Consider the following 15,066-nt stretch of genomic DNA (forward strand, 5'->3'; position numbering starts at 1 on the left):
CACTTAAGCTTTTGTTTTCCAAACTACTTCCCTTACACAATATGTTTGTACTTTCCACTTACATCACACTTTCTCCAGTCTTTGTAAGGTGTCCTGTTTCACTAACATTTTCCTGTGTAATGGAATGATGTAGTGGAACATAATTTATTCTTTATAATGAGTTTTTTTCTTTTCTCTACGAGCCATAAAGTGTCTCGGCTAAAGACCGCGGTTAGTCCTCAAGATTTGAAATGAGAAGAAGAAGAAAAAGGAAGCCGGATGTTTGGTGTTTACGTTTTGAGTTTGACGTAAGCCGTGTGGTTTTGAATGGGCTAACTCTAATACGAGCGACTTTTTAAAACTGGCTTATTATAGTCCATCGTAAGTCCAAGAAGTTTCTCAGAGAAAGGATTGGCATCTCAATTCACCTCCCAATTAAAAGAACTAGACTTAAACTCCGAACTCTTAGGGTAGTCTTGACATTGCAGTGTTGCTCACCAAACCTACGGTAAGTGCGATAGTTTATATTGATACCAAGCTAACCAAAGGTTAATCAAGAGCCTAACTTAGCCTATATCTTGTTAGCCTTTTCAAGTTTATGTACATTCTAGCAAATGGAATAGGCTAGGGGATTTGGGCAAGCCGCCTTCATTTCAATAACGGCGTGAGGCCTAATTTTGAAGAAGTCGTACCTGCGGTCTTGTTATTATATAAGTTACCAATACACGATATGAAATTGTAACCTACATTTTTGAAAAGAGTTCTTCATTTTCGTTATTCAGAACCCCATAAACACTATGCGCAAATGATAAATAAAAAATTAATCGAATTACGACTTACAAGGTAAGGCAATACAGCCCCCCCCCTCCATAGCTAATAGGGCTAAATTGTAATCAGCAAACACCCATAGGCTAGGTTACGTTATGTTGGTATTTTTAGGTTGTTTTAGTGCCCTATCATTGCATGAAAAACCCAAATTGGTAATTCTAAGCCGGCTGTCCGCGGTGAGCTAGACCATGGCAATTGACGTTTTCCTATGTTATTTTACTTGCTTTACAAGAATTAAAAGTCATATTTTGTCTGCCGGCTGTAACTAAGCTGTCATTGACCTTTGAAGACTAAGCGGCTTGAATTGCCTAAGGCAGGTAGGTCTAAGCCAGCATTCCGCGGCAATCCCCCCACCCCTCCATAGCTAATACGGCAAAATTGTAACCAGGAAACACCCCTAAAAATACCAACAGAACGTACCCTAGAGGTGTTTATTGGTTACAATTTTGCCGTATTAGCTATAGAGGTGGGGGGGTGGCGAGCTTGGCGCGGAATGCCGGCTTAGACCTACCCTGCGTTAGGTAATTCAAGTCGTGTAGTCTTCAAAGGTCAATTACAGTTTAGTTACAACCGGCCGACAAAATATTACTTTAAATTCTTGTAAAGCAAGTAAAATGACATAGAAAAACGCCAATTGCCACAGTCTAGCTCACCGCGGACAGCCGGCTTAGAATTACCCCCAAATTGATTTTCCATCCGAAAATGTCTGGCTGGAGTCTTATTGGCAACTTGAAAAATTTTGGTAATCCTACAGTTTAGGGGTCCAAATTCACTGCATTATGTAAAGTGAAGAGCAGCGCACACATTTATCAAATATTTATTGAATCATGGAAAAGAATGAAAAAATAAGCAGTTTATCTGCTTACAGAAGTAGAGATTGTAAAAAAACAAAGGGAAGAAAGGGGGAACATAGATAAACGAAAAACGTCTTAGGGGTTATGGACCCATAGAATTTTGAGAAAATCTTAAATCTCTGCTTCTGTAAGTAGATACACTGCTCGTTTTTTTCAGATTTATCAGAAAGTGGTTGCTGAAAAGCAAGAGCCCGTGCCAGGTTCCTACCTGGTTCCTGGTTCCTAAGCACTCACTCCAAAAACACAGTTGCAGGCATACTACGCTATTCGCGTGAGGTGCAGAGCTTTATTCCCTTTGGTTTTTTACAATCTCTGCGTCTGTAAGCAGATAAACTGTTCATTTTTTAGCAAATATACTTCTGTTTGCAGATCTGTCAAAAGAAGAAATTGAAAATAGGAAGGAACTTGAACAAACACACAAGGGAGCAGTGAATTTGGACACCTAAACTGGAGGATTACCAAAATTTTACCAATTATTCCTAGCTTTCCATATACAGGGTCTTGCTACAGTGTACGTAGCCCTTGGTCGCTGGCATATAGGCTATATTGGAATACAATCCTTTTCCCAAGTATTTTTTTTCTAAATCTCTTTAACACAAATAGGTTTTATTTAACTTTAAACACTTGCTAAAACTGAAGAATACTACGCTTACAGCTGTCAGGTTTCTGCCGGTTGTCGACCAGAATAGGTTATTTACTGCACTTTATGTTTTTGTTCATGTTTATGTCTCTTGTAAATGGTTACGATATTTACCGTCTCTTGTGTATGTTTTTACGTTCATTCTCAAGGGGCATCCATGCTCATGAGTGCTTCTACATGATGCATTGGATTTAATTCAAAATTTACTAACTGGCAACTGAACATGCTTCAAATTTATCTTTTTTTTATGTGAAAATGAATTTCTTTTTTAAAATAAGGACATAGTATATGTCATAAGAATGAAATCTATCATATATATCAAAACTGTAAGAAAATATTACTTGCAACCAAATTTCCAAAACTTTCATTCACCGAGTGTTGATGCATTTGACAAAAAAATATCATCAAACATCAGTTCAAATGTTAAAAGGAATTTTAAAAATTTTTCATAACACTGATATTGCTTGCATTGCAACTTGAGAATTTTAAGTAGGCTAGTCCTATTTGATTATTTTTATGCCTTAATGCTGAAAAAAGGATAAATAAATACAGTATATACAAAAGTATTAATGTAGATAAAACACATCCACTGATATCAGCAGGTGTGCACAGCTTGTGTGACACAGCCATATGAGTGGGGGCAACTTAAACCAGTTGGAACATAGGTCTACAATGTGTAGAGACAATGAAATTTTCTTGAAAATATTTATTTTTTTATTTGTTATAGGAATATTTGGGTTTTTATAAAAAAATCAAATTATTTGTGTGATATTCCTTAGCCAGTTCAAAAATAATGGTTTATTAGCCGTTATTTGCTTATGCAATTACACTTTTGGTAACGCCAAGATTTTGTTCCTAAGCCTAGGTGTGTTAGTTTTCTGCACTTGCTAAGAATACATTACACACCATTCATAATTCTGTGTTAACAATTTCTGGCCAGAAAGCATATGAAGTTTTCTACACATTCTTGCACTTCAAATTGCCTTATAATTGTGAATAGCCTAAATCAGTTAGCCTATACACCAAAAGCAAGCAAAAGGGTTTTTAAGAAAATAACATTCTTAGTTAAAAAAGTGTTGCACAATCTTTGCAGTTAATACTAATAAATATTTAGACTAATGGTTACCTTCCCGATATAATTTGAATCATCATTACTGTTATTGTTCAAAGAAAAGTAATTTCTAAACATAAATCCTTCAGTAAATGAGATTACATTTCAGACGCCTTAGATTATTTTTGTTGGGCCTATAAATAATTTTGCAACATCCAGACAGTTTGAACATAGCATAAAACTTCAAAATTCAAAGATAACTTTTTGTAATTCATATTCTTATTTTGAAAAATTTGTTATGGCTGTTGAGCTTAGGTCTAGTGTTATATGCTGTAGAGGTAGTTATGATGACCATTCCAAGTAGCAAGTTAACCTTATCACACCATGCTATGAGCTAAGCATTGTAAAAAAGAAGTAAATTCATTTCACATAGATTACGAATTATACCAGTTCATAAGAGATCATTTGTATACCCATAGGGAATACAAATGATCTCTTATGGTATTCAAACCAGTGGGGGTGATATTTAAGGTAAAAATTTACCAAAATTATGCCTCCTAAATCACATTTATAACCTGCATGAGAATCTATCAACAATGAAGTATGGGTGATGTTACTGAAAAAATCGAAAGAAAACACTGATTTGTCACTTTAATCACTGGATAAAAAGACAACTTTTTTACATTTTTATTTTGTAATTAGTTGTAATTAAAGTTAGACTTAATATATAGTCCTACGTGATGTTACCCAGTCTTATATTTTACAGGAAAATGTCTGAAAGTGCCAACAAGGAAGATTTGCCTCCAGCAAAGAAGATGAGAACTGAAGAGGGTAATGGTCATTTAGATGACAGTTTTGACCATGGCACATCAGGCACTAACAAAAGTCATCAGTTTACTTCCTTTGAGGGTTTTGAAGTTGCACAAATTTTAAACAATAATGAAGTGAACGGGTCTTTGGCCTTCCAGGCGAAGCTGAAAGGGAAGGAGGGGACAGCTGTTGTTGTGTTACAGGTAATGATTTGAATTTTTTCATCTTGTTTAGTAAACTTCTTTAAGAAGTTTGTTCATCATGTGACTCTTCCATAGGGTAAATTATTGTTAGTTGACTGTACATGTACTTGTTTTGTTGAATATATATTTATAAACTTCAGAATCTTGGAGAGGGTGGATATTGCTTTAGGATTACTTCAAGATTTCCTTATAGGTAGGTAGCACCAAGTTGCTGTGGATGGGATCATTAATGAACCGAGACCTATTGTGTCTGGAGTTCCACAGGGCAGTGTTCTTTGTCCACTGTTATTTTCAGTGTATACAGATGACATGGTTGTTGGCCTGGAAAACAAGATTGTTCAGTATGCTGATGATGCAACACTTGTGGGTTTAGTAAAGTCTTCACTTTTGAGAAATGAAGCTTCCCTAAGCCTTGATAAGGACATGGAAATGGTGTGTAGTTGGGGGGGTACGAGGCTGAACCCCAGTAAAACGAAAACACTACGGTATTAATTAGCAGGTCATATACAAATTTCCCACCCCAGCCACCCCTTCAGGTGGGTGGAACTTTGCTGAATGAGTCTGAAGCTTTAACTATTCTAGGTGCAACCTTTGACTCACATCTAACTTTTGAGAAACATCTAATGAAAGTTTCAGCACATGCCGCACGAAAGTTAGGTATTGTTCATAAGGCCTCATACATATATAAGTGATAGAATCAATGCAACCTGTTTTAGGTCATTTGTACTCCCTTTACTAGAGTTCTGTTCTCCGTTGTGGATGTCTGCTTCTGCCAGAGACTATCTTTTTGTAGAGAGAGTTGTTCGTGGTGGTAGGTTTCTGTTTCCTTATAGTAGCATATATGACTTGGACAATCAACAGATGGTCTCTTATTGGTCACTTTTTCATAAGTTGTATTTCAACAGAGATCTTTTACATTCACAATTGATCCCTGATCCCCTTCTCCTGCCAAGAGCAACCAGATTTGCTGAACAGCAGCACCAATATGCAGTAAATGTGCCTTGCTGTCAAACTTCTCAATTCCAGAGGTCCTTTATTCCTCACACCATTGGACTGTGGAACAGCCTCCCAGAGGATGCTGTGCAATTGGAACTTAGGGAGTTCAAGTGAAGATGCAATGCAGTACTACTCAAATACTGTTCGCTTTGCATTTTAATACATTTTATCTATTTATTAATTTACTTTTTTCTTTTTTGATAAGTGGGATCTCTTCTTTATTTATTTCCCTTTACCTCCTCCTACTTCTTTGTAATGAACACCATATTGTTTGGAAGTTTGAATTTCAAGTCAGTGGCCCCTGTGGGCTTGTTCCATATGAATAGGTTTCATCTTTTGAACAATAATAGTAATAATATTATTATTATAGGTTTTATGTTTTCAGTTCATTTTATCATTTTAGATGATCAGAAGGATTCTTCTTGGCAGTCTATTTCATTTCATTTAGAACTCATATCACCTTGATTTTGGGTGTAATGGCATAAATAATATATTCATGTATTTATAGAACAACTTATTCAAACTGTGTACAAATTAAAAAAAATCTCCAAGTTTAATTATTTTAAATTAACTTTTTCAGAAACTACCTTTTAATGCAGAAAAACTTCCAGATATTCTGACAAATGAAACAAAACTTCAGGATTTATTTGAAAATGATGTATACCATAACAAAAAAGCATTACTTTCCCCTGAACTTAATGGTAAGTAATTTTTTTGCCTTTCATTTCACTTATAAAGTTACAGATGCTGAAGATTTCCCATATTCAGTTGTGGTTTTCATAATTTGTAGGAATATGTAAGATAATATTTGTGGTGAAATACAGTAAATTCTCCCTGTAAAAAACCTATGCCAAGTGGAGTTCCTACATAATTAGTATTGTCATTTTATATAAGTAACTTACCAAGTAGTTACTTAGCTAATGATTATGCTTACACGGCATCCTAAATTCAAAATTTGCGGTAACATGTCAGTTGCAAAGTGGGGGTTGGCTGGCCTTCTTCACTGCAATGGGAGCATAGGAGCGACTTACCGCCAGTGGCGTCATTCTCTTTTATGCTGTGCTGCCGACAGCATGTCGCGCTCTGCAGTCGTGCCTGATTCGTCGGTTCTTCATTGCTTGCCAAATTCGGGAAGTATTCACTTTTATTTGACAAACTGTTGCCTTTTTTTATTTCATCTTTTGCATCTAGATTCTTTCTCCTATAGCTGTGTCAGATTCTAGCACTTCCAGTCATCGTTATTATAGTGAAGGATGTAAGACCAGGCTTAATAAGCTTTGTTATGATGCACATTCCATTTGCACTAAGTGTAGGGGCCAGGTGTGTTTGAGAGAGAATACATGTTCAGAATGCAAGGGCTGGGATGAATGTAAGTGGACGGTGCTTGAACCTCATCTTAATAGACTTGAGAAGAACAGGGTCAGGAAGGCGGCTGCTCGTGCTGAAAGTAAGGTCCTTGTTAGTAGAGATTCTTCACATAAGCCTAAGGCTAACCCTAGCCTAGCTCTTCCTTTTACTCATGGACATACTCTCTCTCTCCTATTCTCAGTCCTCCCTCTATTCCTCCACATACTCCCATGCTTCTGACCCTGATGCCATACCCAGTCTTGAGTCCAGAATTGAGTCTAAATTCAACAAGAAAATTAGTCTAGTAGTTAGTTCAGTGTCGGAGATAGGGGTTTCCCTACGTGTAATTCTGGAAAAAGTTTTCTGTGGCAAAGTTAATGATAAAGTGTTAAGTGAAGTGTCAGTGAAGGAGGTGGCTTCCTGTCCCATCGGTGCTCCTAGACAAAGGTCGTCCTGCTCCGCTGTACCTGAGAGAAGACATACCGGAGGTCCAAGGGAGACTGGTGGAGTTTGCCCACGGGTTGCTGCCCCCTCAGTCGAGCCTGATGCTAGATCCCAGGCTTCGACAGATTGCCGCTGGAAAGTCATGTCACTGGATGTGCACCGCTTGTCTTCTAGCTGGGACTCAGATTCCGACTGCGGGTGTCGTAGACATTTCCCTGTTGCCGGTCAAGCATCTCAAGGACACCTTTGACAACCCGATTCCATCTTGCATCTATGGTGTGGATCCTTCAGTTTTCACCTTGATTCAGCTTCTTGCACACCCATGGGATTCTCCTGTTTCGCTCTCTCCCAAGGATTCCATATGCCCAAAACATCAGGCTAAGTGTCTGTCGCCCGAGACCCAGTCTTGCCTGGAAGCGCCCACTCCCGAGAGCCCAGTTCCAGCTCCCATGCTCCCAGATTCTGCTCTCGTGTGCCCAGCTCTTGCTCCTGCATGCCCAGCACCCACTCCCGCGCGCCTAGCACCTGCTCCTGTGTCCAGCACCTGCTCCCATGTTTCCAGCTGTGGACTCCAAGCTCTCGGCACCACCATCCAGACACCCAATTCCTTCTCATCAACCGTCTTCTCTCGACTGCCAAGTTTCCATCATGGAGCCAGACGACCCCTCATTGACACCCATCAAGGAACAGCTGCCGGAAATCTTGAGCTTCATCAGGAAAGCACCCTTTTCGAAACCTTCTTAAGATTTGTTCCTGTCTCCGGTCTCTTCAGAAGATAAAGAGGAGATTGAACAAGATGCTTCTCCTCCCACAGCTTATGCGTCTCTTCTGCAGCTCCTCCTAGCGAGTTTTCCCTCCTTCTTCGGCCCAGCTGCTCTATCATCTCCTGCTTCTTCCTTCCTTATGAGAAGCCTTCCTGAAGATCTCTCTCGGCTTCCCAAGATGGTGCTTTCTTCCTCCTCTGAGAAAGCCATGAAGGAGATTGAAGACTGGCTCTCAATGAAGAGAGAGCAGAGCAAAATAACTTTTGCCCGGCCTCCCACTCATCTGATCAAGAAGAAATATCAGCTGTATGTCAATGGGGAAGCTCCTCGCAAGGGGACTTCTCTGACCTTATCGACTCTTCCTGTCAGTCAGCCTTTGCTTCTGTCAAAGTTTTCTTCTCTTCTTTGGAACTGGACCATCTCGTTAAAAACCTCTTCAGAGTTTTTGAAGTTCTTAGTTTTCTGGAATGGACAATAGGAACCCTTGCAAAGAAGATAGAAGACTTTAAGGGCTTGGACGAACTCTTTGCAACAGACCTGTTCAGTGCTTTTTCTTGTACTGACAGAGCCATCAGGGATGGCTCATCAGAACTTGCTGCTGTTCACGCTTTCGGAGTTCTTAAAAAGAGAGAACGTTGGTGCTCCTTCACCACAAGAGGAGTCACGTCTTTGGAAAGTTCCGCCTTGTTATTTTCTCCATTGGATTCTTCTCATCTCTTCCCCGAGTCGATCGTGGATGAGATCACATCACATCTTCAGAAGAAATCCACTCAAGACCTGCTTGCACAGTCTTCTAAACGCCCGAAGAGTTCTTCGTCTTCGTCATTCATCCCCAAGATGATCTCTCCGCTACAACAGCATCCCTTTTGTGGGAATAAGCCCAAATCACAAGTTAGACCTCTCTCCAATCTCCGGTTCCAATCAAGATCTTTTAAGAAGTACTCCTCCAAGCTGCCATCCAAGAAGTGAACCCGAAGTCCTTTGTGCCCCAGTAGGAGCCAGACTTCTCTTTTTCTGGGAGAAGTGGGAGCCCAGGGGAGGAGGCCAATAGATTGTCAAGGTGTTAAAGGAGGCCTACTGCATCCTGTTCTCTGAGAACCCCCGTTTAGTGTCCTCTTCCATTGCCTTGACAGCCTACTCAAGAGGCTCAGAGGAACATTTGGCCCTTTCAAAGGAGGTATCCTCTCTCCTTCTAAAAAGAGCCTTAGAAGAAGTTGAGGACGTTCACTCCCAGGGCTTCTACTGTACAATCATCTGTTTGTAGTTCCCAAAGCATCAGGGGGTTGGAGACCAGTCCTGGACGTAAGCACCCTCAGTCTCTTCGTAAGGAAGACAAAGTTCAAGATGGAGATGAACCAGTCAGTCGTGGCTTCCATTCACCCGTGCGATTGGATGATCACCCTGGATATGCAAGATGCGTACTTTCATATCCCCATCCATCCAGTTTCCAGGAAGTATCTAGATTCGTCTTCCAGGGAAAATTCTTCCAGTTTTGGTCCCCCTGCTTCGGCCTCTCCACAGCCCCTAAGTTTTCTCCCAAGTCCTCTCCCCTCTTGCCAAATGGCTTTACCTGGACGACTGGCTTCTTCATTCCCCTTCGAAGGAGAAGTGCACGAAGGACCTTCAGACAACTCTACAACTTTCTCAGGATCTAGGAATTCTTTTAAATCTCCAGAAATCCCAGTTAACCCCTACACAGGAAATTCTTTATTTGGGGATGATTCTCAACTCTAGGACTTTTCAGGTTTTTCTGTCCCCCAAGAGAATCGCAAACTGCCTCCAGATGATTCACAGTTTCCTTGCCCTCTCGTCATGGTCGGCCTGTCAGCGGATGAGCCTTCTAGGGACTGTCGTCTATCGAGACCTTCGTCAATTGGGCAGATTGCACACAAGAGTTCTCCAACTACCTCAGAGCCAACTGGGACAGGAAGACTCATGCAGACTCTATTGTCTTTCCCATCACCCAGGAGATAAGATTGGACTTCCAGTGGTGGCTGTCCGAAGGAAGACTCTCGCAGGGAAAATCTCTTCACCCTCCGAGCCCTGGCTTAGACTTCTACTCAGACACTCCGGATCTAGGCTGGGAGCTCTTCTAGAGAGTCAAGAAGTTTCCAGGACTTGGTCCCCAGAGGAAATCAGTCTTCATGTCAGCATAAAAGAACTGAAGGCCATTCATCTAGGTCTCCATCATTTGTCAACCTCAGTTCGCAACAAGACAGTGGTTGTTCATGCGGACAATGCCACCGCTGTGTCATATGTCAAGAAACAAGGGGGCACTCGTTTCTCTTCCCTCTGCCAGACTGCAAAGGACGTTCTACTTTGGGCACACCAAAATCAAGTGATGTTGGTCACTCATTTCATTCAGGGGAAATTAAACCCTGGACCACAGGATCTGTGTTGACCTTTGGAGATTGTGGGGCAACTTCTCTGTAGATCTGTTTGCCACCTCAAAAAACATTCGCCTTCCTCTCTTCTGCTCTCTAGTCCCGGATCCCCTGGCATGGGCGACGAACGCCATGCTCATGACTGGTCAGGTCTGGACCTTTATGCCTTCCCACCCTTCAGCTTGGTGAGGGAAGCCCTGAACAAGTTCGTGTCACACCGCAATGCATCAGTGACTCTCATAGCGCCATTCTGGCCCACGAAAGTGGTTCCTGGACCTTCTACATCTGGTAGACTTCCCAAGGCTGCTTCCCCAAAGACCGTGGCTACTCAAACAACCTAACTGCAAGAGATACCACCAAGGGTTGTCCACTCTCGCTCTGACAGGCTTCAGAATGTCAGGAAACTTGTCAGAGCAAAAGGTTTTTCAAGAGCAGCTGCGGAAGCTATTGCAAAGTGTAGACGACAATCTACTTGCAACGTCTACCTGTCAAAGTGGACAGTGTTCTGTCGACGGTGCACCAGACATCTCATCTCATCTGAGATATCTTTAACCCAGATTGTGGATTTTCTCCTTTACCTGAGGACCTCTAGAAATCTTTCCTCATCCACCATTAAAGGACACCGAGTGATGCTTACCTCGGTGTTTAAACACAGAGGTATGGATCTTTCATCTAACCAGGATCTTAATGACCTCATTAAGTCATTCGACACTTCCAAGCAGAAGAAATCTGATTTAGTGTCTTGGAACTTGGATATAGTCCTTGAGTGGCTTACGAGTCCCCCTTTCAAGCTACTGAGTTCCGCTTTCCTCAAGAACCTCATGCGGAAGACTGTCTTTCTAGTAGCCCTGGCTATGGCCGAACGTGTTAGTGAGCTGCACATAATTGACAAGAGGGTAGGCTTCTCCCAAGGAGATGCAGTGTGCTCTTTCACCTTAGGTTTCTTAGCCAAGAATGAGGATCCTTCTAAGCCTTGGCCTCGCTCCTTCCATATTGAGGAGAGGGTTCTGTTGCCCAGTCAGAGCCCTGAGTACTATGCATAGGACTGAGAAGATCAGAGGACCTGCTATCAACCTCTGGTGTTCTGTCAAGAATCCTTCTCATCCCCTGTCAAAGAATGCCCTTTCATTCTTTATTAGAGACCTGATCGCCGAAGCGCATTCCCAGATTGAGGAAGACTTTTCCTTTCATCAAAGTTAAAGCTCATGAAGTTAGAACAGTGGTTATCCTTCTCACCTTCAAACACAATTTATCCCTCTCATCAATTCTGCAGTTGACCTTTTGGAGGTGCAAATCGATCTTCGCGTCTCGTTATTTGAAAGAAGTGGAAACAGTTTTTGAAAACTGCAGTACCCTAGGACCTTTAGCAGTGGCTGGCATGGTATTGGGGGAAGAAGCACAGGAGAGATCCTGTCGCTCTTCTGTCTGTTCGCCTTGATGTAAAAAGTTAAGTATATCTTAGTTTTACCAGACCACTGAGCTGATTAACAGCTCTCCTAGGGCTGGCCTGAAGGATTAGATTTATTTTACGTGGCTAAGAAACAACTGGTTACCTAGCAACGGGACCTATAGGTTATTGTGGAATCCAAACCACATTATGACGAGAAATGAATTTCTATCACCAGAAATGAATTCCTCTAATTCTTCTTTGGCCGGTCGGAGAGTCGAACGCTGGGCCAACAGCGTGCTAGCCGAGAGCTCTACCCACCCGTCCAATGAAGAACTTCACCTTGATGTAGGGTGTTGAGTTTTTGGGGAGCCTGGGGGTACTTTGTACCTTGAGTGCCCACCAGTTCTTTGGATGGGTAATGGTTTGTTGTGTCAGGGTGGGTGACGGTGATTTCTGGTTGTTGGTTTGTGGCACTGAGCCCAGGGCAGTGGCAACTTTTTTCCTGCATGCGTCTTGTCAGCAATCAGGCACATCTTCCATTGCAAGACTTCCACTGATGTAGAGGCGACTCTCTTCTCACCGCTGCGCCACTACAAGTTAAGATGAGCACCAACCAGAGGCAGTATTCTTCTGCAGTAGCTCTCTTACCAGGTAAGGAAGCAATAAGCATTTTTTCAATGTTAGCCATTCTTTTCTAGTTCAAGTCATTACCACCCTTAATGTTTTTGAATAGAACAGTCCATTCATCCCACCCTCCTTGCAATGTGGGATTAAGCTAAGTAATTACTTGGTAAGTTATATAAAAATGACATTTTTATAATAAAATTAAGTTTTATATATACTTACCAAGTAATTACTGAATCAGAACCCTGCCTCCTCCCCTTTTTTCATGGACTTTGCGACAATAGAATAGAATATCACTGGCAGTAAGTTGCTCCTACGCTCCCGTTGCAATGGGCGGGGCCTGTTAACCCCCCACTTTGCAACTGACACGTTACCGTGAATTTTCAATTTAGGATGCCGTGCAAGCATAATCGATAGCTAAGTAATTACTTGGTAAGTATATATAAAACTTAATTTTATTATAAAAATGTTATTTTGTTGGAATGCTCTATATCCTCATTACCACGGCTTTCCATTTTCATGTGGAATTCGCTGTGTAAGAACTTTTGTGTCTTGTCATAGGTAATTGAATATATATGAATTTCTTGGAAGTTCATGATGAAAGACCATTTTCTGCATATGCAAATACAACAACCTGTAATATTTTTAGTGCAGAGAGGTTAGCTGTGTGTAGGAGCATTTAAATATTGTACACTACATCTCACTTCATTCTGCTTGATAAGATTCTACTTTAATTTGTAAATTTGTCTAGATTTAAAAATTATCAATGTAATCTGTGTACAAGATTTTGGTTCAGATAGTTTGTTTTAAAAATTCAGTTGCAGAAACGTATATAATTACAATTTTGTTCCAACAGAAGTGAAAGCAACAATAGTCTATCCGGCAGAAGAAAAGCACATTCTGCGATTTGAGAAACAAGAATCATCTTTTGTAAATGAGACTCCGGAACTCTACAGAGAAGTTACCAAGCCTTTTATTGAATCCAGTTCCTTTAGTAAACAAGTGAGGCAGATGAAAGACATCTTTTGGTTTAGTTACACGTTTATATGAATGTCACAAACTTGAAAGTAATTTTTAACTGATTTGAAATTGTTGACTTTTGGATAGACAGTCGTCAAATTAATATAGGTGCCTGTATCAATAATAACCCTTACATTTATCCCATGCACAGACCCTTTTATCACTGGCTTTGCCTCTGAGGGTTCCCCCAGAAGTCCTGTATCACAAGAAACACCCATCCAATTTTCCCTTACAACTGATTGGTCTTTAGACAATGCCCGCCGATCACTATATCCCCTCGAAAAACCCCCTTGAGGAAGATTCTTACCTGAGCTACCAAAATTCTGAAATGTAGGCCTACCATTATACTGTCTCAGAGACGGACAAGACCGCCAAGGATGACCATAACTTCTACGACCGCCACTATATTTAACAAGGCAAAATGTCTTAATGTGTCCCTGCATATTACAGTTAAAACAACAAACCCGTGGAGCCCGAGAACTCGACCCAACCATCTGCATATGACTCTTCTGAATTTCAACAAAACCCTTCAAACCGTGGACTGAATCTCTGCTCCCTACACAACCATAGGCTGACCTAAGGAATCTCTGATCACTATTTCCTCTCGCCATTTTCGCAGCTTTCCCCTTTGTAAATAAATCCGGTAACTCACTCGTGGCTGATCACAAATACAAAATTTCCCAAATCCTGCGAAAGGACACCCCTTAAAGAAAAAAGACAAGAAAGAAAATTCTCCCTGAAAGAATTCCCACACAGAAGAAACCCATAGTGTTAATTCCCATTACTCTAACAATTAATCCCCAGAAATCAAAAGAAACTAAGTCAAAAGAAACTACTAATTACACCCACAATTAAATCAAAACCCCATGGGGAAAAAAAACAGGTGGGATGAGCACACAGCTGACTGCAAAGTAGGTCAAGGTGAACTTCGCATCTTCAAGGGCAAACAAAAACAAACACTCAGCCCCCTCAAGTAAAGAGAATGAGAGTCTACCCTCACGTAAAGAAAATGGGACTCGAGCAAATGGAAGAGAGAGAGAGAGAGGAAAAAAAATTTGTTTCCCTCCCTTAGTGCAATACCTCCCCCCCCCCATCTCCAAACACATTCATGATCTGCTGCGGCACACCAAAAACAAAAAACGCTGAGCGCCCAACTTCGGAGACGTCCGCCTCTCCCGTCGTCAAGGCAAAATTACCAAGTAAGCTTACAGCAACAGCTTCTCCCTTTGCATACATGCCCGTACTCAAAATAAAAAATGTACGTATGTAACTACAAAAAAAACAGTTTAAAATCTAAGAAATGTATACACACTTGCGTAAGAAATGTTTACTCACAGGAACTCAACAACTGTCAAATAAATTATTTCCCAATAATCAAAGTTCCCAGAGAAAATACGATAACTAAACAATCCCTTTATTAAACTCTAAGCGCTGATATGAACTGCTGATTTCTATATAAAAAACCAAACACATAACCCACGCCCAAAATTCAAATGCGCCCGATATTAGTTGCAGTGCAGTCAAAAAGCAATCCACCCGCCCTCCCCTTAACCAGTTAGTACACTTCAAATCTGACACTAAAATTAACAATAAAAAATTAATAATAACACTTACATACTCTCCTGTTTGACAGTGCTAAAATCCTTCTGCCAAAGGAAGAGAGAGAAAAAAAAGAAACACTTGCGCATTTTCATGTGTTTTACCACACACAAGCAGTCAAGATACCGCAGTT

The 15,066-nt window shown here is 41.0% G+C and overlaps 1 protein-coding gene across 1 annotated transcript in view; it reads left to right on the forward strand.

Annotated features, from left to right (window-relative positions):
* Positions 1 to 209: 209 nt before the first annotated feature.
* Positions 210 to 15,066, forward strand: part of Dcps (Decapping enzyme, scavenger) — a 32,456-nt gene continuing 17,599 nt past the window's right edge. Inside the window, exons 1-4 of the mRNA XM_067084245.1 lie at positions 210 to 487; positions 4,119 to 4,365; positions 5,942 to 6,062; positions 13,171 to 13,316. Coding sequence (XP_066940346.1) covers positions 4,123 to 4,365; positions 5,942 to 6,062; positions 13,171 to 13,316 — 510 coding nt within the window. The 5' untranslated portion in view covers positions 210 to 487; positions 4,119 to 4,122. The remainder of the gene's footprint in view (positions 488 to 4,118; positions 4,366 to 5,941; positions 6,063 to 13,170; positions 13,317 to 15,066) is intronic.

This window comes from Macrobrachium rosenbergii, chromosome 3, assembly GCF_040412425.1.
Source record: "Macrobrachium rosenbergii isolate ZJJX-2024 chromosome 3, ASM4041242v1, whole genome shotgun sequence".
Lineage (NCBI taxonomy): Eukaryota > Metazoa > Arthropoda > Malacostraca > Decapoda > Palaemonidae > Macrobrachium > Macrobrachium rosenbergii.